This window comes from Lycium barbarum, chromosome 5, assembly GCF_019175385.1.
Source record: "Lycium barbarum isolate Lr01 chromosome 5, ASM1917538v2, whole genome shotgun sequence".
Lineage (NCBI taxonomy): Eukaryota > Viridiplantae > Streptophyta > Magnoliopsida > Solanales > Solanaceae > Lycium > Lycium barbarum.
The window spans coordinates 138,071,349-138,097,990 of NC_083341.1; the positions used below are offsets into that span (position 1 = coordinate 138,071,349).

The window sequence follows — 26,642 nt, forward strand, 5'->3', positions numbered from 1 at the left end:
TCAAAATTTAATGCTTGAAGATTTTTTAGTAGCTTTTCACATATATAACGATGCTATCAGTCAAAAATACTAAGTTTGATCTGAATTTGTACTTAATACACTACATCTGCCACTGAAGGTTCAACTATGTTGGTTGTAGAAGGGGATTAATTAGTTAAAGAGGTCTAGAACAAAAAACTCATCGATCAGTATTTATATCAGATCAATAAGTACATAATACACATACATATTCTCACTTTAATTTTGGATAGGTAATATTTTTCCATTGATCAAGGTGGGTTATTATAGCATTGGTGAACCTAAACACTACCAAATGATAAGGGTAAAATTCTAATTTTTCTTGAGTTGCTGATTAATAGGATCTAAAACAAAGTTGAGACGTCGCTATAAATTTGTACAGGTCAAACTGGTTAAGTAAAAGTATTTGTCACAACCCAAGGTTTATTAAAATTTACATGAATCGAGTAGCAAGTCATTACCTAATACAGTATGACAAATCCTATCTTTCTTTCTCAAAAAACTAACATTTACACCTTATAATCGGGAGGGAAAGAAAGTGACATGTGATGCAAAGGAAATGGTAGACATAGGGAGTGGAAAGGAGTTGGTAGAGAAGTGGAACATTATCAAACACTTAATACTTTTTGCATCAAATCAATGAATACATAAATGTTTCATCATTCCATCATTCGAATTCAAATCTATAAAACATGTTCTCAATTTTAGTTGTACTACATTAACACATCAAACTTTGATCGAATTGCGAAAATTATAATTTGAGATAATTTTGACACTCTTCATTCAAACTATTTCGTGAAATTGATCGTAATGTCACACTATCCAAGAGTTCCAAGCATAATATATCTTGGTTACGATGCAATTACACAAATTAATAAATTTGAGTTCATTTTGATACGCCTAATTCTAACTTTTCATGAAATCATAATTTTAAAGGATCCAAGAATTTCAAGCATAATTCAGAAGTATAGTAGTCATTGGATCAATTTTCCAAAATTAACTTTGGGCCTCAAATAAATGACTAGCTTACGTGGGTTTGTGGCCCATGGTGCACCTTCATAATTATGGGCTCACTTAAGATATCGTTTGTACAAGTTGAAACCCGTCTTTGCTATTACGGGCCATAACAAAATGACTTTAGTGGACTCCCAGTTTTAGTTTAGTTTAATGGATCAAAATGTTGATTTGCACGATTGTCCTTATTCGGGGTTGGTCTTTAATGTTTGTCCCTCAAATTGCTGGTCTTTAATTTTTATCCTTCGCCTAAAATACTTCGAGATTTTGGGTCTAACCCCGGCTCTGTAAAAAATAAATCACAAGATAGAGTTTCGTTGCAAAATTAGGCCTAATCTGGTAAAAGTTAGGCTTGTAGAATTCCAATAGAGTAAACTTTTTTTTTTTTTTTGCCTCAAGGCAAAAGAACAGAATTTAAGGCAAATTCTACCTTATACGGTAGATTTTAAGCGAAACCTTGCCTTGCAATTTTTTTTTTTTTACTGAGCGGGAGGTTCGAACCCAGAACTTTAGGGTATTTTCGGACTCTTTTTTAATTGAAGGATAAAAAATTAAAGACCAGCAATTTAAGGGACAATAATTAAAGACCAATCTGTGCAAAAAAAAAAAAAACTTCAAAATTTATTTTTCAAAATTCCGCGAAAAATACTGACTTTGTCCATTGGTTTTTTAATAAAAAAATATTACAAATACACAAAATCGACACACTGCGTCGCTCTTCCGTCGATTTTTCGAAGCGACGCAGTCTGTCGACTTTTAGTCCGTTGAATTTTGGCAGTTTTTTAGTAGTGATAACCCAAAGTTTATTAAAATTTACATGAATTGAGTAGCAAGTCATTACCTAATACAGTATGACAAATCCTATCTTTCTTTCTCAAACAACTAATAATTACTGTACATCTTATAATAGGGAGGGAAAGAAAGAGACATGTGATGCAAAGGAAATGGTAGACACGGGGATTGGGGAGTGGAAAGGAGTTGGTGGAGAAGCGGAACGTTATCGACACTTAATTTTTTTCGCATCAAATCAATGAATACATAAACATTTCATCATTCGGATTCAAATCTATAAAACGTGTTCTCAATTTTATTTGTACTACATTAACACATCAAACTTTGATCGAATTGCAAAAATTATAAATTTGAGATAATTTTGACACTCTTCATTCAAACTATTTCGTGAAATTGATTGTAATGTCACACTATCCAAGAGTTCCAAGCATAATATATCTTGATTACGATGCAATTACACAAATTAATAAATTTGAGTTCATTTTGATACTCCTAATTCTAACTTTTTCATGAAATCATAATTTTAGAGGATCCAAGAATTTCAAGCATAATTCAGAAGTATAGTAGTCATTTAATTTTCCAAAGTTAACTCTGGGCCTCAAATAAATGACTAGCTTACGTGGGTTTGTTGCCCATGGTGCACCTTCATAATTATGGGCTTACTTAAGATATTGTTTGTACTAGTTGAAACCCATCTTTGTTATTACGGGCCATAACAAAATGACATTAGTGGACTCCCAGTTTTAGTTTTTTAATGGATCAAAACGTTGATTTGCACGATTGGCCTTATTCGGGGTTGGTCTTTAATTTTTGTCTTTCAGCCTAAAATACTCCGAGGTTCTGGGTTCGAATCCGGGCTCAGCAAAAAAAAAAAAAAATCGCAAGATAGAGTTCTGTTGCAAATTAGGCGTATTTGGGCAAAAGTTAAGCCTGTACAAATTCCAGTAGAGTAAATTTTTTTTTTTTTTCTTTTTTTGCCTTAAGGGAAAAGAACAAAATTTTAAGGCAAATTCTGCCTTATAAGGCAGACTTTTCACGAAACCTTGTCTTGTGATTTTTTTTTTTTTTACCGAGCTGGAGGTTTGAACCCAAAATCTTGGAGTATTTTCGATCTCTTTTTTAATTAGATAAAATTAAAGACCAGCAATTTGAAGGACAAAAATTAAAGACCAATGCCTTTGAAGGCCAAAAAAAAAAAAAAAAAGGTTTAGTATGGACTCTTGCTTTAAGGGCCTTTGAACTGGATTAAAGTGCTGATGGTCATGGACTCACACAGTATTTGCAGACCGACCTGATGTTTATCTCATCAAGGACCTTATTCAGTTACTAACTTGACAAAAAATAAATTTGTTACTTTACCATTGTGAATTCTGCACAACATGATCCATCTTGACCTACAACTATCAGGATACTGGTCAAAATTGCCATTAATCAGAAAATTAATTTGAGTGGATGTGGTGGATGGATAGTGATGTAATGTTCAGAGATATGGTATTTGAAATTCCATTATCTAAATATGATGGATAAAATTTAATCATTCATGGATACGTTGAATTGTTAAATGAAAAATCTTGAGTGTCTTTAAACACTGGTAGTTTTCTTCTAAGGAATTGTCAATGGTCTTTAGATTTGCTTGATTCTTGGGCATCAATGGTAAATTTTAAAGGGTAAGCCTGATTTTGGACACGAAGAAATGATCCAAAAATACCATCCGATTTTGGTGATGAGAGGTGGCCATTTGTGACACATTTTGTTGGTTGTAACTTGTAAGCCCTGTGGAAGCTATGGTGATTATCCAGTTGATAAGTGTTTGAAAAAGTATGGAAAGAGCTTTTGATTTTGCAGATAATCAGTGCTTAAATTGTATGGATTTAGGCACAGAGGTTTGTCAAGTCCTAATATTAAAAGGATCAGAAATGAGATCCTTTTAGGCCTTTGGAGTTTGTTTGTGAGTTTGACATTAGACATTCTGCATTTAGAGGAAGTCTATGAAATTAAACTTTTCTTGAATTTTTTGTTTTGGTTTTAGTGGTTTTTTGATTTTTTTTTTTCTCAAAATTGTAAATGGTAATAAAGAACATGATGAGTGATGATTTATGTAGCTGATCATCGGGACTGAGACGTGTTGTTTTACTCTTGTAAAATTCCTTAGACTTTAGCAAAATGGAGATTGAATTTGCTCCAATCAAGTTCAAGTTTTCTGAAACGCCGATATTTGATTATACTTTATTCTGTAATTAAAATGGAAATTAGTAATGTGGAGTATTTTCCAAAGCCTAGCTTGACTATATTATAAGTCTGTTCCTCTGTCTTTATTTGGCACCTTATGTAACTTCATTTGACACAATGAAATATAGAACAAGAATATTAAATAAGGGGGTGTTCGGTATTTTTGGAGAATGTTTTCCACTAAAAATGTTTTTGTGGAAAATGTGTCATTGGAAAATTACTTCTTTTCTTATATTCGGTTGGGTAGTGAAAAATAAGTGAGTTACTTACTTATTTTCTCATATTTGGTTGGTTAATTAGTAGAAAATATTTTTCGAAAAACACCAACCCAAACCCCACGAACCCCACCCACCACCCAACCCATGCACCGACCCTCCACCACCTACCCCGAACCAAATCCCACCCCCATCCAACCATCATCCTCGAACGCACTTCATCTTCACCCACCCTTATCCTACACCACCACAGCTCCACCAAACTTCCCACCCACACCCCTCCTAGAATTTCCTATTTCATTAATCTTATTTTACTTCTATAAATTTTTTATAAATAATGAGAATTTTTTCTTACCCAACCCCACCCACTACCCCCTCACCACCACCCACTACCCCACTTTGCCCCCACCCCCAAACCACAAGCCACCCCCACCCCAACCACAACCCACCCCACACCAAATTTAACCACGCAAATTTTTTATTTTTCATAAAAGTAAAATAAAATATAAGAAGTAGAAAATTCGGGAAGAGGGGGGTTGGGGAAAGGGGGTTGGTGGGTGGTGTAGAGAAAAAAAAGTTTTCAAAACCTTTTTTAAAAAGAAAATTACATTTTTTTCGAGGTGCGGTGGGGAGTTGGGTCGGGGGGTTGTGTAAAAAAACCAGGAAAAAAAAAGCTATTTAATGAATAATTGAATAATATTTTTTTTGTATAATTAATTAATTAAAGTTAAAGAGCGTATGGGAAATATGTGTGGTGTAAAGACACCTTCCCGGAACCAACAAGTGTCAACCAAACGCAGTCTTATGGGCCCACAAGACAGTGACATTCAAATGAACACATAAATCTCATTTGTAGGGTGCAATTACCATTTGGTGAAAAGTGGAGAAAATTCAATATAGTGTGACAATAATAATTTTGTCTCATTCCTGTCAGAGTTCAAATTATACATCAAATTCATGAAATCTACAATTATTTATAAAGCGTGTCCATTTCTTGTGCTATTTACAAAACGCACATTCTATTACTTATAGAAATGGTCATGTCAATCGTCTTAGTAAAATAGATTTTTTTTTATATCTTTTAGTCTACTTATAGCATGCTTGATCAAGCTTCTAGAAACTCAAAAGTGCTTTATTTTTCTTATTTTAAAAAGTTGAGGGTGTTTGGCTTAAAACAAAAATAAGTGTTTCAGTACTAACAAAAGTTGTTTCTCGGAAGTTAAGAAAAATAGTTATTTTCAGAAGCATTTTTGGAACCTTGACCAAGAACAAGTTGTTTTAATATTGACATAAATGGGTTTTATACGATTAGCTAAACATAAATTACTACTCTTCAAAAATATTTTTTCGAAAATCACTTTTGCTAGAAAATAAATTTCAAAATAAGCAGATTTTGAATATTTGACCAACATGTTATTAGTCTATTTGAGTGGGCTCCGTTTGCATGTACTGGAACTTTCACATTCTTATCTTAAAAAAGAAAGAGGAAGAGGACGGTTCCCTCGATAGTGACATCGCCATCATCATCCCTTGAATAGGTTGATGAGCTTTAGGACAATTAGACATGGCGAACTTCAGAAGCATCATCCCATCGATAATGCCTCGTCCCTAGTACTTGTGAACGAATTGTAATACATCTGTTCAATTCCCTCCGACGTTACAATTGCTATTACATTTATTTATAGTAACAGACAACTATATGTTACATATATCTATTATAATAATTTGTCTTAGTTGTTTGTTTGCTTTTCTGTTTTCTATATTTTTCCAATCAGTTTCTTGTTTCTATACAAAGTTTTGGTAATTGACAATTTCTTTTCTGTAGGTATGACTTGAAATACTCTGGTACAAAAAAAACTTTATGGTCGGCGCAAAGGAGTATTATATTATTGCTGCATTGAAAGACCATAGAAAAAAATATACCAAGATGTGGTTATAAACAACGTATATTTGAAAAAAAAAAAAAAACTTAATTTCATGTGGTCCTATAGCTATGTCCCATCCAATTTTTCCATTAAGAACCATCAATGTGTCTCTCTATCAAACACACACTTGAAACACATAATTTTGTCTCTGAAAATTCTTACCAATTTAGGGATATTCTGAGGTCCCATAAAAGTGTATGGAAAATTATTTATATTTCTCATCCGACCAAATCACATGAATTATAATTGTAACTCCCTACATTCCGATTTGTTGATATAAATTGACTTAGCACATTTTAAGAAATTTTTCAAATTTTGTAATCTTAAATATGCTATAATATTTGTGTGAGGGATAGGTCAAATCAAATTGAATCTCGCAAGAAGAAAAATCAAGATTATACGTGGTCTTATTCCGTTGTTGTCATAGTCAAATATAGAAGGGGCGGAGCTAGTGTACGCTACGGATTCGGTCGCACTCATTATGTAACTTTGATCCAAACCATCTAATTGCCTTAGAAATCTATTGAATATGTAGAAATTATTAAGTTACAACCCAATAGCGTAAAAGAATTAGAATCCCGAATGTTTCAAATTTCGGCTTCGCCTCTGTATCCAAAAAAATCACATTGTATAAGCCATAATAATTATCTTGGATTCATATCCACATCGTCCTAGAAAATTTGTTATATTTGTCTAACTGTTTTAGGTTTTATAATTGCTTTCAATTTTGACAAAATAAGTAGGCATTTGGCCACAGATTCCAAATATATATTTTTCACTTTATTTGGAATGTATGAAGTTGTAATTATGTTTGGTTATACTTTCTACAAAGGAGAGAAGATAACACTTTATTTGAAATTAAATTTATGAAGATGGAGTTGAAAATTAGGCTTGGAGTACTTTCTCAAATTTAAATCTAATTCTCCAAGTTAAATTCAGAAATTTTATAATCAAACATTTGAAATAAATTGAAAAATTATTCCGGGAAAAAATGTAAATTATTCTCATGGCCAAATGGAGCATTATTCCGGAAATATTATGCAATAAACAAAGGAAAGAGAAAGAAAAAGAAAAATATTAAAATTGAAGTCGACAAAAGAATACAAACGTGCATCATACTTTCTTGAGAGTAATTGGTATACTCTTTAGGTCCTACACATTAAAAAGTATTTAAATTCCATATATTTTACTACCCTACACATTAAGAAATAATTAAGTTCTTAACTTTAACTTTAACTTCCGTTTTGTATAATAATAAGTCAATTCAATCAATAGACTTATAGACCAATAAATTTCTAGCTGAAAACAGCTTATAAGCAACTTATAGAGCCCGTTTGGATTGGCTTATAAGTTGCTTATAAGCTGTTTTCAGTTTTTTTGAGTGTTTGGCTGACTAGCTTAAAGTCATTTTGTGCTTAAAATAAGCTCAAAAAAATAATTGGGCCCATTTGACTTAGCTTATCTAAAGCAACTTATAAGCTGAAAATAGCTTATAAGCCAACAAAAATAAGTTAGACTACCCCAACTTATTTTTTTTTAGCTTATAAGCTGTTTGGATGGGCTTATTGCAGCTTATAGGCCCATCCAAACAGGCTCATAAGCCAATCCAAACGGGCTCTAAGAAATCTTGTCTTATTTTGACTCTACAATTAAAGCGCCAAAGTTAAACAACAATCTTTTATGAAAGTTTCATCATGTACTCCCTACCAAGGCTATCGAATTTTTTTATACTAGTGTAATTTTTTTTTTATAATATTGTATAATTTCAGAAGATAACTATAACAAATTATCCAGATAAACCAGGATGAATAATCTGAAAAATAAAACAAATTCTGTATTATGGGCCCACAAGACAGTGACATTCAAATGAACACATAAATCTCATTTGTAGGGTGCAATTACCATTTGGTGAAAAGTGGAGAAAATTCAATATAGTGTGACAATAATAATTTTGTCTCATTCCTGTCAGAGTTCAAATTATACATCAAATTCATGAAATCTACAATTATTTATAAAGCGTGTCCATTTCTTGTGCTATTTACAACGCACATTCTATTACTTATAGAAATGATCATGTCAATCGTCTTAGTAAAATAGATTTTTTTTTTACACCTTTTAGTCTACTTATAGCATGTTTGATCAAGCTTCTAAAAAGTCAAAAGTGCTTTATTTTTCTTATTTTAGAAAGTTGAGGGTGTTTGGCTTAAAACAAAAATAAGTGTTTCAGTACAAACAAAAGTTGTTTCTCGGAAGTTAAGAAAAATAGTTATTTTCAGAAGCATTTTTGGAACCTTGACCAAGGACAAGTTGTTTTAATATTGACATAAATGGGTTTTATACGATTAGCTAAACATAAATTACTACTCTTCAAAAATATTTTTTCGAAAATCACTTTTGCTAGAAAACAAATTTCAAAATAAGCAGATTTTGAATATTTGACCAACATGTTATTAGTCTATTTGAGTGGGCTCCGTTTGCATGTACTGGAACTTTCACATTCTTATCTTAAAAAAGAAAGAGGAAGAGGACGGTTCCCTCGATAGTGACATCGCCATCATCATCCCTTGAATAGGTTGATGAGCTTTAGGACAATTAGACATGGAGAACTTCAGAAGCATCATCCCATCGATAATGCCTCGTCCCTAGTACTTCTGAACGAATTGTAATGCATCTGTTCAATTCCCTCCGACGTTAGAATTGCTATTACATTTATTTATAGTAACAGACAATATGTTACATATATCTATTATAATAATTTGTCTTAGTTGTTTGTTTGCTTTTCTGTTTTCTATATTTTTCCAATCAGTTTCTTGTTTCTATACAAAGTTTTGGTAATTGACAATTTCTTTTCTGTAGGTATGACTTGAAATACTCTGGTAAAAAAAAAACTTTATGGTCGGCGCAAAAGAGTATTATATTATTGCTGCATTGAAAGACCATAGAAAAAAATATACCAAGATGTGGTTATAAACAACGTATATTTGAAAAAAAAATAAAAAAAATTTCATGTGGTCCTATAGCTATGTCCCATCCAATTTTTCCATTAAGAACCATCAATGTGTCTCTCTATCAAACACACACTTGAAACACATAATTTTGTCTCTGAAAATTCTTACCAATTTAGGGATATTCTGAGGTCCCATAAAAGTGTATGGAAAATTATTTATATTTCTCATCCGACCAAATCACATGAATTATAATTGTAACTCCCTACATTCCGATTTGTTGATATAAATTGACTTAGCACATTTTAAGAAAATTTTCAAATTTTGTAATCTTAAACATGCTATAATATTTGTGTGAGGGATAGGTCAAATCAAATTGAATCTCGCAAGAAGAAAATCAAGATTATACGTGGTCTTATTCCGTTGTTGTCATAATCAAATATAGAAGGGGCGGAGCTAGTGTACGCTACGGATTCGGCCGCACACATTATGTAACTTTGATCCAAACCATCTAATTGCTTTAGAAATCTATTGAATATGTAGAAATTATTAAGTTACAACCCAGTAGCATAAAAGAATTAGAATCCCGAATATTTCAAATTCCGGCTTCGCCTCTGTATCCAAAAAAATCACATTGTATAAGCCATAATAATTATCTTGGATTCATATCCACATCGTCCTAGAAAATTTGTTATATTTGTCTAACTGTTTTAGGTTTTATAATTGCTTTCAATTTTGACAAAATAAGTAGGCATTTGGCCACAGATTCCAAATATATATTTTTCACTTTATTTGGAAGGTATGAAGTTGTAGTTATGTTTGGTTATACTTTCTACAAAGGAGAGAAGATAACACTTTATTTGAAATTAAATTTATGAAGATGGAGTTGAAAAATAGACTTGGAGTACTTTCTCAAATTTAAATCTAATTCTCCAAGTTAAATTCAGAAATTTTATAATCAAACATTTGAAATAAAGTGAAAAATTATTCCAGGAAAAAAAGTAAATTATTCTCATGGCCAAACGGATCATTATTCCGGAAATATTATGCAATAAACAAAGGAAAGAGAAAGAAAAAGAAAAATATTAAAATTGAAGTCGACAAAAGAATACAAACGTGCATCATACTTTCTTGAGAGTAATTGGTATATTCTCTAGGTCCTACACATTAAAAAGTATTTAAATTCCATATATTTTACGACCCTACACATTAAGAAATAATTAAGTTCCATCATTAAGAAACTTTGACAAGGAGAAAACGAATTCTTCGGTCTAATTGTTCTTAACTTTAACTTCCGTTTTGTCTAATAATAAGTCAATTCAATCAAATAGACTTATAGACCAATAAATTTCTAAGAAATCTTGCCTTATTTTGACTCTACAATTAGAGCGCCAAAGTTAAACAACAATCTTTTATGAAAGTTTCATCATGTACTCCCTACCAAGGCTATCGAATTTTTTTATACTAGTGTAAATAATTTTTTATAATATTATATAATTTCAGAAGATAACTATAACAAATTATCCAGATAAACCAGGATGAATAATCTGAAAATAAAACAAATTCTGTATTATAACATGTTTATTTATATTGGATTAATTCATTATGTGTTTTTTTTGGTTGCTATTTGTTCATTTGATATGTAAGATTTTTTTTTTCAAGGCCTCTAATCGAAGTTTGACTTTAAGCTGCAAATATCATAGAGTCTCCCCTGGTTAATCCCGACCCCTTTCCTATGGTATGATGAGCACTTGTTGGGATTTTAGAGCATCATGGTTAACGTTCACTCGATATAGAACGTTATTGTTCAAAAAGCACACAAGTCTTGAGGTGATATGTAGATGGTGTTAGTCGGGGCGGGTCACCATTATAGTTATAAATTCGGTAAAATGCAATAGTTTTTGACTTAAATCTTATATGTTATATTAACATATTCATTTAATATGTATAAATAATTTATCTAGAATTCAGTAACAAAATCAATTATAGTCAAAGACTCATAAACTAAAAATATTACTTCTGTTTCGGGTCGACGTTAGGTAGAATACAAGTACTACGACTTGCCCAAATTCAGCACTTGATTTACGAACTGAAAAGTCTATAGTGGGAATGACTTGGGCAATGCAAGAGTTATAGACACGTTGAATTTTCTTTTGTCCATATATATATATATACATATTGAGTTCGCACGCAATCCACGCATGATGATCTTTCTCTATGATCGATACAAAAATTAGTCTGGGACCAATTTTTAAGATCAAGGCAACCTTCGAAACTTGGCAATAATGACCCGTTTCTACTTGTTAAAATCAAACTCTTATCATCATGCGAAAAACTAAAACTAATAATAAGGGTGCAACTTAATTTCTTAACCAAGTCCATTAAGCAGTCATCATATTCAACGCTGACCCCGATTCGAGTCATCCCTGCACCTGTAGCAAGTTATTCCTAGTAATTGAATCCATGACGTTGTCTCTAAAACCACTTGTTAAGATCAAACATTTATTATAATGTCAAAAACTATAGTTAATTTTAAAGGCGTCATTTTATTTCTTAATCAAACCCATTAAGTAAGTATCTTGTTCGATTATAACTCCGTTATCTTGTTCGATTATAACTCCGATCCGAACCATCTTCCCCACTTGGACCTACCATAGGCAACCTTCACTTGAAAATCTTTCAAACTACAAGAAAGAAGATATTTGTCAACATTTTTTTTTTTGCCACAGATAAACTATTGTTGCAAAAAGTACTTTTGGCAATAATATTTTTTTTTGCTGTTGCATAAACTTTTCCCAACGGCTGTTATTGGAACGACGCGCAACAACTTTTTTGTTGTTGCCAAAAGTACTTTTTGCAATAATAGTCAACACTATGACAACAAAATTAAATGTTTGGCAACCAAAAAAGTTTACTTTTCAGAGATTCATCATATATGCCAACAAAAAAACTAAGTTATTGCCAAATATTGAATTTTGCCAATGATATTATTTTTGTTGCCAAAGAAGCTGTTGCCATTTATGTACTTTCTTTTAGTGTAATATGTGGTCTTTAAACTCTTTATATATATAACATGTCAATTCTGTCATGCCTTGTGGATGCAACTTAACGTGTTACATCTATGGGTGGTAAATGGTCATTTGGGCTAAAGTTGGGCAGGTCAAGATGGGACAAAGCTCAATCCTGCCCAAAGCTTGTTTGGGCTAAGATAGACTGAGTCAAGATTGGCTAAATGAAGGGTCATAACCCAACCCGCCCAACTTAACTCACCTTTTCAACATTTTGAAAAACTAAAAAATATTGATAATCTTTTATTGCAAATATTCTCTCGCTCATGCTTTTCTAAATAAATGGTGTTTTGAAAAAATCAACTTTAAATACTTTTTGGATATAAAAAGAAAAAACTAAAACGTATGCTTTTACTCAAAATTATAAAGATATTCGCTGTAAATATTTCCTTATAAGTAGGGGTGGGCGTTCGGTATTCGGTTCGGTGTTTTCAAAATTCGGGTTCGGTAATCGGTAATTGAAAGTAGATACCAAATACCGAATCGAAAAAGTTCGGTTCGATTCGGTAAATCAAATTTCGATTGGGTAAATTTCGATACAGTATTCGAGATTTGCCATTTAAGAGAGCAACTATTAATAATAAAGAATCATGTACGTCACGAGATATTACTGCAAACTCAAGGCAATTAATTAGTACTACAGTACTAGTTTAGTTACTGTGTGGAGAGAATAAGTATCTGTTGCGACTATTGTAATTTTAAATTTGATCAGACTCAAACAAAATGATAGTTCCAAACTAGCTTAATAAACATAACTCTGAGCTACAGTGATGAACATTTTTTTCATACGTATATCATTAATGAAATTAAATGGGTATTGTATGCTATCTAGTCTTGTAAGGCTAACACCATAGAAGAGGTGAACCTAAAATATTGTCTTGCCTGGGCAGAGTATGGAGTGAAGTTCATAATTTCACAGGGTATAGAAAAGGCTTGTCATTCAATAATTCTTAGAGGTCAGTTTCGAAGTGCTTACGATCCAACACTAATTCACACGGAGCATATCCAAAATTGTTTTTTTCTAAAAAAATTAAAAATAAACATTTTTAAAAATAAAAATAATTACAAAAATAAATTTATAATAATTAAAAAAGAAGTTAATCATATTTTGTAGCACATATATATATATATATATATGCATGGAGGACAATTGATGGGTCAATTTGGACTCAGTTGATGGGCCAGTTTGGGCTGACGATTTGTGATGGATCAATTTAGGCTTAGCCCAAATCAACCCATCTTCAAAATCACTCTAGCCAAACCCATTAAAGTTTGGGCGGGTTGAACAGATCAAATGAGTTTGAGCTGGTTTTGTCATCTCTAGTTACATCACACGGCCAATTAGCCATAAAAGACTTTATAAAGTCTAATTATGAGTTTGGACTAGTTTTGCCGAGCCCTAGTTATATCACACGGCCAATTGGCCATAAAAGACCTTATTAGTCTAATTATTGAAAACTTGTATGAGATGAAAAAGAAAAATACTACTACTTGGGAAAGTGACATACAGACAGGTAGTCAGAGGTGTATGACTTTCGAAGCTCCATAGGTGTTAAAGCAAACAAGTTTGATGTTTTGCTTGAAATAATTGTCTTCCTTTTTAGCTTTTGTAGCTATCAATAGGTTTCGGCAACATCTACCTCTTTTTAATCCATATTAAATTTTTAGACCTCAACAAAGGCCCACAAGAAAAAAAATCTCACTGTAACTTTCTTCTTCTCCCTACCCCTTCACCCAGCCCATCACATGACCTCTAACTAGGTCCAGTTGCTATCAACCTATCTCTCACCTTCTGCCTCGTGCAAGTGTCACATACTCACATTCTAGTCCTTTTTTTTTTTTTTTAATAACTTAGGAAAAAATAGTTAACTTCTATATACTTTTATCAAGTCGTCTAATTGATAATCACAAGTAAATGTTGACAAAAGTAGATTAGTAATCTGAAAAATAAGATATATACATAAGAGCAGCAGATTCATGATTCAAATTTTATGAATTTTATTTCGGATTTCTATGATAAGTCATTTGATTTATTGGGTTTGCAATCAACAATCTATACTTATTTAGTAAGTTTCTGACACACATATAATGTTCGAGTCAAAGCTATTGAGTTCATTCGAATCCATACCTGACCTTCCGTATCAACCCACCGGACATATACTATGTAGGATAATTTAATCGGAAAAGAGCCAAAATTACCCCTGAACTTTGGGAAATAGTTCATTCACACCCTTCGTTATACTTTAGGGCCAATTATACCCTTACCGTTATACTATTAGCTAGGTCAATTATACCCTTATATCTAACAGCTGCCACGTGGCATCATCCCAGCCCTTCAAAATTATTTTCCCCTCAAATAATTTTTTACCCACAAAAATAACCCAACCCGACCCGATTTTTTTTCCAGCCAAGGGGTAATGGGTTGGGTCCGTATCAGTTTGGCTAGAAAAAAAAAATTCGGGTCGGGTTGGGTTATTTTAGTGGGTAAAAAATTATTTGAGGGGAAAATAATTTTGAAGGGTTGAGATGATGCCGCGTGGCAGCTGTTAAACATAAGGGTATAATTGATCTCATAATATAACGGTAAGGGTATAATTGGCCCTAAAGTATAACTAAGGGTATGAATAAACTATTTCCCAAAGTTCAGGGGTAATTTTTGCCCTTTTCCATAATTTAATTTGTTGACAAAATTTTAGATATAAATAGGTAACTTTTTCTTACTTCCACTGATATTTCCCAATCTATAGACTATTCCAGGGTTCCCCCACTATTTTCCCCCATCATAGCCATTTCTTCTTCTTCTTCTTCATCCCCACTGTTTTTAGTCATTCAAATGTTAGTCAAGCCCTAGTCTCTACCCTAATATACCCACTCCCAAGACTTCATCTTTATTGCAACACCTAAGTTTCTTGATAACTTGAAAGATTAAACAAAACCCTAGCTTGATTGGCCTACTTTTGGAGATCTTTTCATTTATTCTTACAAAACCCTATATATGTTTCCTAAAAGCAACATCATCCATGACCCTTTTTCCAACAAATCACAAGAATTGCTTAAAGAGTCTTATACACATCATTATCACCAAAGCCCTAGTTCAACAATAGTAGAAGAAGACCTTTCTTTTTTCTTGAACTTTCCTTCGCCATTTCTTGATGACCATGAACTCCCATTAAGCCAAATATTTTCCCAACAGCATCATCAAGAGCTAGAGGCTAGTGATAACCATGACACTGACCAAGCTGATCCTGACAATTCCATCAAAGATAACCATAATGCTGGCAATTCAAGATCTGCACGACTCAACTCGAAAATCTTGGGAGACCAGAGTTCAAATTCGGCCAGCAAGGTAAAACCTATTGAGCCTGCCTCATCACCATCATCAAAGAAGAGAAAACTAAGTGCAAAACCACGAAGAAGACCAGGAAAAAAGGATAGGCATAGCAAGATTTGCACAGCACAAGGTGTGAGAGACCGGAGGATGAGATTGTCCCTTCAAATAGCGCGTAAGTTCTTCGATCTACAAGACATGTTAGGGTTTGATAAGGCAAGTGAAACCATTGAATGGTTGTTTTCCAAGTCCAAGAATGCCATCAAGGAGCTCTCAAGAAACATCCCACAAGAGAATTATAGTAGTCATGACAACAATGGAGCTAAGAGTGAATATGAAGATCATAGAAATTTGAGAAAGATTGAGTCAAGGGACAAGCCAAGAGATAAGGCAAGGGAGAAAACCAAAGAGAAAATAATGATTAAATCAGGCCACAACAAAAAGTGCAATCAAGAATTGTGTGAAACAAACCCTAAAAATATTGATAACTTAAGGTCAAATTCACAATCTCTTGAACATCAATCTGCTAATGTTGGGATCGTGGAAAGTTACTTAGGTGGTGCAAGTTGTTCTTCAATAACTTCTATATTTGACTATGACAACAACGGACTAATCAAAGGAAGCATAGATATTTCTGACAATTGCTTCATGGGGTTTCTTGAAAATTGTACAATGACAAATGAGGTGGCTCAAATCCCATTTGCAGGTAATAACCCTAGCTCAGTTTATTTGGACAATTCAAGGTTTCATCAATTTTAGCTTTTGGACCAAGAGAATCATTTCTCCTGCAGATACTAAGACTGAAATAAACTAGAATATCCTATGTTATAACTACCTGCTTTTTCTCCTTTTTTGTTTTGGGTTGGTTGATTTATGGAATATGGCAAAGTCTATTTTGAACTTTGCTGGTTGATTGTAGAAACGCAAGCGTGTTGAGAACTAATATCATATTTGTACTACTTGCTTTTGTTGACTTTGCTGCTTGATTGTAGAAAGACAAGTGTGTTGAGACTTGAGAACTAACAAAAATTTACATATAGTGACTCCTTTTGTCCCCATTTCTATGACACCCTTGAATTGAGCACGAAGTTTTACAAAGAAAGAAATAGTTCTAAAACTTGCGGTGAAAAACAAGCTTTTCACCTGCTGAAGTTGTTTTTGTTTTATATTTTTGATATTTTTCAGAAGAGGATATGATAGCTATTGTAGACTCTAAACTTCATAAACTTAGAACATGCTAATTACAAAAAGTTGGGGTCAACTATATGAATATTCCATTTATTTAGGTCCATCTATTTTTCAGAAGATTCATTAAAGATGGACTATAATTACATTGGTCGACAATTTACAGCAACCCTCATCCTCCATCTACAATTAAAGCTTGTTATACTTTGCAAAGCTCATGATATAGATGGAATTATGAAGTCTGCATAATTTAAAAAAAAAATAAAAGATAGGTTCTTAGTATGTATATATGAGTGAGCTCTTATTGCTAGGTCATATAGCTAATTAAGTGCAAGGAAACAAGAACAAGCAGAGATACCGATAAAAACTGAATCTCATCAACAATAAGACGATAAAACGTTGAATCATATTTTGAAACAGAATGTATTTCAGCTATAAATAGCTAACATATGAGAAGAATTTCTACTTCAAAACACATCAACTATATCATAGTTTAGGAGGAACTGAACAAGATTTTGCAAATGAATACAAAGGTTAAACACTATATTATTGAAAAAGTAAAATTTAAGAAGTTATTCAACCACCATAAAAAATTTCATTACTTTTCTTCCATTCTGTCGAAATTAGTTTAGGGTACAATTGTACTGCGAAAACCAGATGAATTAGCTAAGGATATTTTATGATGTAGGCGCGCGACACTAAAAAAGATAAAAGGCTTTATCAAGCTGAAACTAGTCGGTTTAAGTGTTCATTTTAATTCACTACGAAATGAAGTAATGGAGTTAGCGACGGACATCTTTTATCAATAAACAGTAAAGTCCATCGCTGTATTTTATTTAACGACGTGTTATAAAAAATCCTTTAGCCAAGGGGCTATTTAGAATAAATTTCATAGCCAGTTCCTGCTTTCTTCTATGGTTATTGGTTAATTAGGGTACTCTATTATGTAATAGGTGATCAAGCTGATTAGAAATGATCTAATCCTATTTGAGTATAGTGACTTAGATCCAATTTGTGTTTGATCCTTGTCCCAAACGGACACTAAGCTAGCTTAATTTTTCCCAGGATATCACATATGTGTCAAAGCTATGGTCACTTCTTATTCAACTGCTGTAATAAGTAAATCTGTGAATTATTATTTGTAACAAAGGAAGTCAAATGCAATTTCTACGTACCTACAAATTGTGGAGAGACATTAATGTTTCCTTGTGGAAAATTCATTGCGTATCAGGCGTCCCACATTATTTAACATTGACTTTTTGTGTACCCTCAAATTCGTGCAGTGTCTTATTATTAGTAGTTATTAGCCGTTATGCAGTCAAAGTAAAAGAAAAGTCATGTTCAAAATAATAAATATCAGCACATACAATTGAATGAAACTTTGCAGGCAAGTTTTTATTAGCTAGTTTCTCAAATTATGCTTTCAGTTTGATTTAACAAGTTATATTATTTACTTATTTTTTCAGATTATTAGATCATATTTGTTATAAACAGTTATCCATTATCACAGGTAAAATAATCTGATATGTAATAACATTATATAGTATTGTCAGGGCATGTAATTTAAACTCTAGTTTTTTCTATTCTTTTGAGCTCAAAATCAATAACAAGTGCAATTTCCAATTTGCACATCAAACTTTGGCAGTAAAGATAAATAAATTGCAAATACAAATATTGACTTTCATTCAGTTATATGCAGAGAGGAAATATGCAGAAGAACTCATATATTGTTGTTTCTACTAGAGGAGAACTTGTTGAGTCCAATTTCCAACTTATTTATTTTTATCCTTTCTGACTAAATGACTCTGATTTTCTGCTATTCTAGTTCTACTTGTACCTCTGAGCAAGGTTACTTAATTAGATTTTCCAAAGATATTGTCAGACCCGTATCAGATCCTCCAAAATGCATAGTTTCTAGCAAAGACGGATTCAGGATTTAAGCTTTAGGCATTAAGAAATTAGCTTTAGGCATTAAATTATGTTCTAATGTTGAACTCATTGTATTTTTAAAATTATGGGCTCACATCTATCATTTGTTGCAATTTTTGTGAGTTTTTACACATAAATTTATGTTCTGTGTCGAAAGTGTTGGGTTCAGATGAACTTGACAAGTGACAACGGTACTCTACATATGCCTTTGGCTTATGGAGGATCCGGCGTACACCTGACAATATTTTTGAAAAGTCTGAGCAACATAGCCTTTGAGCTTGATACACACGGGTTCTTCAATTTTATCCTTGAATGTTACTACATAAAGTTTGCCTGAGAATCTCCAAATTGAAACCGCTAACAATTTATGTTTAATTTTTTTTAATTAATGGGGATGAAACCTAGCAAGTTGTCTAAACTAGGTAATTGGACTTAATATGTTATATTTTATATTTATGTCAATAATATACTTCTTGATGATATTACATTCTGTAGTACTAAATTATTGTCAAGTGTACAACAAAGAACAGGACAACACTATTGGACGGGAATTATGGGAACCTAATATCTATTGCAACATTTAAAAAAAAAAAGTACTACATATAGAAATACAAAGAATTACATACTACAGGTCACTCTATTGAGTTGACTGTACTGTAATATAGTAAATTGAGGTGACCAACTCAATAAATTCATTTAGGTAGAGTCAAAGACACAAGTCCTTCAGCAGCAAAACTGTAATATTTCCATTCAATTCCTTCTTTTGCTGCAACTGCTTTTAAGTTACCTCTGGAGGCTTATATAACTTTCGCTGCTTCATGACTGTCACTGCCCAAGATCATGAATAGTATTGTCCGTTTTGGCCGAACATATTCTATAGATTTGTCCCTCGAGCTATACCATCATTGAGCACAAAGCGAGCATACCATATGAATTTATGTGTGTTTTTTTTTTAAATTTTTTATTTCCCACCTGGTGTATTGTAACCGCATTGGAGCCCAATTGAATTCGGATTGCGCATTGCAGGGCTCATTTCTGGGGGTGGCGCTCCTAACATAACTTTTTCCATTTCCAGGGGCTCAAATCCAAAACCTCTAAGTTAAGGGTGGAGGGATCTCAACAATCTCACCACAACCAGTGTTGATTATATTAACTTGTGTTATGCCTTATAAAATTCTTTCATTATTTTCCTCACATTCAGATGTGGAATTTGCTTAAGGTATTATATGAACCCCTTCTTTAGAAGCTTGCCAGCCTAAAAACCTGTCAATCCTTCTTTATGACCCACCTTCGTCAACGACTCATCCTCCATCATGGGAGTCACAATGATCTAAATCCAATATGCCATTTAAATTTAGGTAAGAGTTATGGGGGAAAGAACGCCGCTTTCCCCTGAAAACAAAATAATTATGTCACGATCTAAATTGGAGGGCCATGACAGGCACCCGGGCCGTACCTGTTGAGCACCGCTAAACATTCTTTCCTATCTTGATCATAAACAAGAGTGGACCTCGAGGGTCACCAGATGAAATTCTGCTAAATTGTCCCAAGAAGATAGATTTCTCACATGGTCACTCAACTAATAGTTATCATCTCAAAAGGCACACTTTTTCTTGATTTCAATTTCATTCAATAAAAAAAGTGGAAAATAACTATTAGTTGAGTGACTATATGAGAAATCAACTCCTAGATAATATATGGATCTAAACCAAAATGCGATATTACAGCATTATTTTTCTTTTTTCTCTTTGTGATTTATTTCCTATTATGTCCTATACACATTGTAATTTCTTGTTACTAGTTATTACTACTACATACCGGAAACAAGGTCACAAAACATTTTGGATCACGAAAGGAAATATTACATCTTTTTTATTCCACCAACCGTTAAATCACTTTCATTTTAACGTCATAAAAAAATTGTTCCTTTTTCTCCAATATTTTTTCACCTTCTGACATAGAAAATATAACAAGAAAAAAGTGGTGTAGATTCTGCAGCTCCACTCCCACAATCACTAGCAAAGCTAAGAGTATTCAAAATTTAATAGATATATAATATATATACTTAAATAATTTTAACTTATGCATAAATAGTTTTTAACTTATAATCTTATATAGTTAGTATTATTTACTTTATACTAATTAGTACAGGACTAATTTTCTATATTTGTAAAGTAATTATTGGTAAATTCTTCGATAAACATTATTTGAGTGATGATAACTAACCAGCTAAAATAAGTACAGTGATGCGTAAAAAGTCATTACACAGTCAGTGTACTTTTGATAGAATTATTAAGCATTTATTGTCCTTTCACCAAATTGGATTCTGCTTGGAACACTTCTATTCTATTCTTAAAATTGATTTTTGGAAGAATACAGAAGCAGCAATATGTTCTGTTAAAGGTTGTCACTTCAGTTGGAGAGACTAAAGACTGTGAGTTTGTGTGTGTGTTTGAATATATTATTTTAAGCTCATCATTTAAGAAAATCAATGTTTGATTCTCCCATTATTGTGTCACATATTGCAGTGAAAAATTGCTGCAAAACCAGGTTCTTGATGCGATACCTTAAGGACAGTAACTTTCTAATTTTATCTTTACTCTGTCACTCAGCCAGACTTGAGTAAAAGTATTGTGGAAGCATTGATGGGAAGAGAGAGTAAAGTCTTTAGTTTAGATTTTGGAGAACTTTTGAAGGTAAAGAATGTTAACCTATACTATATTAAAAAGCACGAAGGGCCTTAGAAATGTTGATTGAACTTTTTGTCCTTCATTAAACGACTCTATGATAGACAAAATTGCCATTTATTATTTCACTCAAATTATTATTTAATTATTTATTTTTGAGGTCCTTTTTTACTTTGGCAAATATAAGTATACGTTTGATTCCATAATTAAACTTATGGAAAATTTCCATAAACTGGAAATTTTCAAAAACTTAAAAACTGCCCACGTAAAACTAATTAAACTTATGGAAAATTTCCATAAACTGAATTTTTTTAAAAACTTAAAAACTGCCCACGTAAAATTAATTAAACTTATGGAAAATTTCCATAAACTGAAAAACTGTCCACGTAAAACTGCCATAAAACTATTGTCATCAAAACAAAAGGCTTGCCATACATAAACACTAATAATATACTATATGTTTTAGAAAAGTTAAAAAAAAAAAAAAAAAAAAAACATTGTTTCCTAATTTTTAGGACTTTACTGTCAAATAGACCACAACTTTACAATTAAAATTTCTTTTTCATCGTATGTTTTCGTCTTCTTCATGTCCACAAAGGTATTTTCAACTTCATGTCAAAGTACCCCCTTTAACATATTTTTATTTACGTGTTTTAGATAGATCTTTAGAAAATAAAGTATGAACATACATCCATTACTTTCTTCTTCTCTTTTTTCTCGTGCAGGATGCATATGTCTAATGCATTTTACATCTAGTTGTATTATTAAAATTCCAAAGTATAGGGATCTATTGCTTTTTTTGTTTTTTTGAAATATTCGCCGTGATAATAATCAATTTTGTTGTCGCAATTTCTTAATGCACAGACATTAACCGAGTGCTTGGGGTTCAAAGTAGTGAGTACTCACATATGACAATTATGGTAATAAAGTGATCTTTAATTTGTTATGTTGCAGCGCATTCCTCGTTATAATTCATCAATTCTGTGACAATCGATTTTCTTTGAGTCCGGAGCCAAAATGACTTATTTTTACAGTCATTAGACAAAAATAGTATGTTTTTTTTTTTTTTAGACCAAAATGGGTATTTCGTTGGTTATCCAACGAAATACCCACACAATGTACTGTTCCGGTGCCGATGAATTTCTTGCATTTCGCTACATGTGTAGCGAAATGCAAGATTTTTTTTTTTTTTTAATTTTCCTTTGCATTTCGTGAATCAATTCACGAAATAGGCATTTTTTTTTAGCATTTCGTGATGCAATTCACGAAATGGATTTTTTTTTATTTCGTCAATTAAATGAACGAAGTTGATACGAAATGCAAAAAAAAAAAAAAAAAAAAAAACAAAAAAGCCTATTTCGTGATTTGATTCACGAAATGCAAGAATTTTTTTTCCTTTGCATTTCGTGAATCAATTCACGAAATAGGCATTTTTTTTTTTTTTTTTTTTGCAATTCGTGAAATTAAAACTGTTTTTTTTTTTTTTGAAATTAAAATTAAAACTTTATTTTGAATATAAATCTAATTCAATTAGATAAAAATATAGGAGAAAGAGTAGTTGTAAATTGGTGAAAGAGTAGTTGTAAATTGGTGAAACTTTAAATAGTCATAACTTTGCGCTCGGATATCCGATTTATGCAAAAAAAAAAATTGATTTTGCATATTTTTCCGAGATCTAGCAGCGCAAACCGCTTCTTGGCAGAGGGAAGCCCCATGACCGACCGAACCGAGGCTGGGGTAGATAGAGGCTCTGAAGTCAAGTCTTTTTTGGAGCTCCTTAGGCGGTTTGGCCGGGCCGATTTTCTAGAAAACCTCTTTTTTTCCTTCCAATTTTAATTTTCCCCTAAATTGGCGGGAAATTTTTAGTTTTCTTTACTTATAATATGATGATGCGCAATAGACTTCAACATAAAAATTTCGGAGTAATGTAGCTGTGAATGTCAATTTCACTTATGTGGTTTCAATTTTTGAAAATAAAGCTGACTAATTTTCTCAACATATAGGATAAAACTAATTTTTTTTTATCTTATTTCGTTTTTTAATATACGAAATGCAAAAAAAATAATAATTATAATTTCCTATTTCGTTGGTATATCAACGAAATACAAAAAAAAAACTGTTTCTTTCATTAATTTTTTTTGTATTTCGTTGATATACCAACGAAATAGGAAATTATAATTATTATTTTTTTGCATTTCGTGTATTAAAAAACGAAATAAGATAAAAAAAAAAATTAGTTTTATCCTATATGTTGAGAAAATTAGTCAGCTTTATTTTCAAAAATTGAAACCACATAAGTGAAATTGAAATTCACATCTACATTACTCCGAAATTTTATGTTGAAGTCTATTGCGCATCATCATATTATAAGTAAAGAAAACTAAAAATTTCCCGCCAATTTAGGGGAAAATTAAAATTGGAAGGGAAAAAAGAGGTTTTCTAGAAAATAGGCCCGGCCAAACCGCCTAATGGCGGTTTGCGCTGCTAGATCTTGGAAAAATATGCAAAATCAATTTTTTTTTTGCATAAATCGGATATCCGAGCGCAAAGTTATGACTATTTAAAGTTTCACCAATTTACAACTACTCTTTCTCCTATATTTTTATCTAATTGAATTAGATTTATATTCAAAATAAAGTTTTAATTTTAATTTCAGAAAAAAAAAAACAGTTTTAATTTCACGAATTGCAAAAAAAAAAAATCCATTTCGTGAATTGCATCACGAAATGCTAAAAAAAAAAAATAAATGCCTATTTCGTGAATTGATTCACGAAATGCAAAGGAAAATTAAAAAAAAAAAAAATCTTGCATTTCGTGAATCAAATCACAAAATAGGTTTTTTTATTTATTTTTTTTATTTTTTGCATTTCGTATCAACTTCGTTCATTTATTGACGAAATAAAAAAAAAATCCATTTTGTGAATTGCATCACGAAATGCTAAAAAAAAAACAGTTTTAATTACACAAATTGCAAAAAAAAAAATAAAAAAAAATGCCTATTTCGTGAATTGATTCACGAAATGCAAAGGAAAAAAAAAATCTTGCATTTCGTGAATCAAATCACGAAATAGGTTTTTTTTTTTTTTTTTTTTGCAATTTTTTGCATTTCGTATCAACTTCGTTCATTTATTGACGAAATAAAAAAAAATCCATTTCGTGAATTGCATCACGAAATGCTAAAAAAAAAACAGTTTTAATTACACGAATTGCAAAAAAAAAAAAAAAAAAAATTAAAAATGCCTATTTCGTGAATTGATTCACGAAATGCAAAGGAAAATTAAAAAAAAAATCTTGCATTTCGCTACACATGTAGCGAAATGCAGGAAATTCATCGGCACGGAACAGTACGTTGTGTGGGTATTTCGTTGGTTATCCAACGAAATACCCATTTTGGTCTAAAAAAAAAAGCATACTATTTTTGTCTAATGGCTGTAAAAATAAGCCATTTTGGCTCCGGACTCGATTTTCTTCTATGATAAGTGCTGACTTATTGAAAGCTGCGACTAATCCCTGATGTCACAACTGGTGAGTAACATAATTGATTATTCTACATCTGTTGATTGCATGATCAATTTATCTCAAGTAGAAGTCACTAATACAAATATTTTTTCATGTTTGCATTTAAAAAATTAGACATTTTTGTATATGGGTGAAATCGAGGATACTGACATGCTCAGTTTTCCGTTGTCATGGTTATGCTCGGGCATGATACGACTGGCTCATCGAGAATGAGGCTTCGAGCTCGATCTGGGACGAGGCGTTAAAGGAGGGGCGGTTAACTACCATAAGGAGAAGACCGAAATATCCGCCCTCAACCGGATATTTCGGCGTCGATCTCGGCAACAGCTATCACTAGATTTTCTTTTCCTTACTTAGAATTGTACTAGGGTTAGGACTCCTCTATTATATAAAGAGGAGGTTCCCATCCATTATGGGGGGTTTGGCAACAGAAAGAGAGAAGGAGTTCATATAAAAAAGCAATAGAATCATCTGAGTTCATTGACATTGTTTCTAAGTTTATCTTCATTATTCATCGTATAAGCACCCGACAAGGGGTTCGACCTCAGTTCCGGTACCCGAGGCCAGTCATAATTAATATTTGGTTAGATCTGCTTCTTTATTTACTTATTCGCTTGTCTCATAATCTAATCTCCAATTGAATTTAGCCACATATCTTTGGCATCACGCATAAATTTAATTGTTCTCTATTTTAAGGTTAAACAGTTTGGCGCCCACCATGGGGCCAGAGATAGTAGTGGCGGTTCTGGTTACGCTCGATATTTTACATTTGTTCTTTAAGGTTTGATTTCAGGTATACCAGAAATGTCAAATTCCCATTCCGTCAACTTCCAAGTTGAGCCAAGCCATCACGAGCATAACGATGGGGGCGTACCAAATAACAACGCGCCCCCCGTTAATCCTGTTCAAGCCGGATCATCGGTGGGCAACGTACCAGCCGGCGAAAATAACGGAGCCATACTGCAACAGCTCAAAAACCAGTTAGACATGGCTATGGCTCAATTATAGGCCCAGCAAGAGATCATAACGCAATTGCAGAACCGGAGTCAGGCACCCGATATTGCTCCATCAGAACAAACCCAGGATACGGAGGAAAGACACGTCCCACGGAGTAACGAGAACCACTCCGGGCAGAGCAGCGAATTGATAAGAATGCTCGAAGAATTGACGAAGCGAGTCGAGTCCGGCGAAAAGAAGATAGAGGCGAACGATAAAAAGGTGGAGAACTACAATTCGACGGTCGATCAGATTCCAGGGGCCCCACCGGTGTTGAAGGGACCGGATTCGAAAAAATTTGTTCAAATGCCATTTCCGCCGAGTGCGACACCGATGAAAATCCCTAAGAGATTTCGCATGCCCGATATCCCGAAGTATAATGGGACGACGGACCCAAATGAACATGTGACTGCATACACATGTGCTATTAGGGGCAATGATCTCGCCGATGACGAAAGGGAATCAGTGCTACTTAAGAAATTCGGGGAAACCCTGTCAAAGAGGGAAATGATTTGGTATCATAACTTGCCCGAGCATTCAATTGATTCATTTGCCATGCTCGCTGATGCTTTTGTCAAGGCCCATGCCGGGGCCATCAAGGTCGAAACACGAAAATCGGACTTATTCAACGTCAAGCAGCGAGATGACGAGACCCTCCACGAGTTTGTGGCTCGATTTCAAATGGAGCGCATGGACTTGCCTCCGGTCACTGATGATTGGGCCGTTTAGGCTTTCACTCAAGGGCTCAATTCAAGAAGCTCGATCACTTCTATGGAGCTAAATAAAAATCTG

The 26,642-nt window shown here is 32.8% G+C and overlaps 1 protein-coding gene across 1 annotated transcript; it reads left to right on the forward strand.

The window, feature by feature from the left end:
• Positions 1–14,955: 14,955 nt before the first annotated feature.
• LOC132642807 (transcription factor TCP24-like) lies at positions 14,956–16,479 on the forward strand. The gene has a single exon (XM_060359838.1). It carries the CDS (start codon positions 15,202–15,204, stop codon positions 16,291–16,293), a length of 1,092 nt encoding a protein of 363 aa, XP_060215821.1. The 5' UTR covers positions 14,956–15,201; the 3' UTR covers positions 16,294–16,479.
• The last annotated feature ends 10,163 nt before the right edge of the window (positions 16,480–26,642 follow it).

Excerpts from the sequence above, each read along its gene's own strand:
- LOC132642807 (XM_060359838.1), top strand. The coding sequence starts at position 15,202 with ATGTTTCCTAAAAGCAACATCATCCATGACCCTTTTTCCAACAAATCA.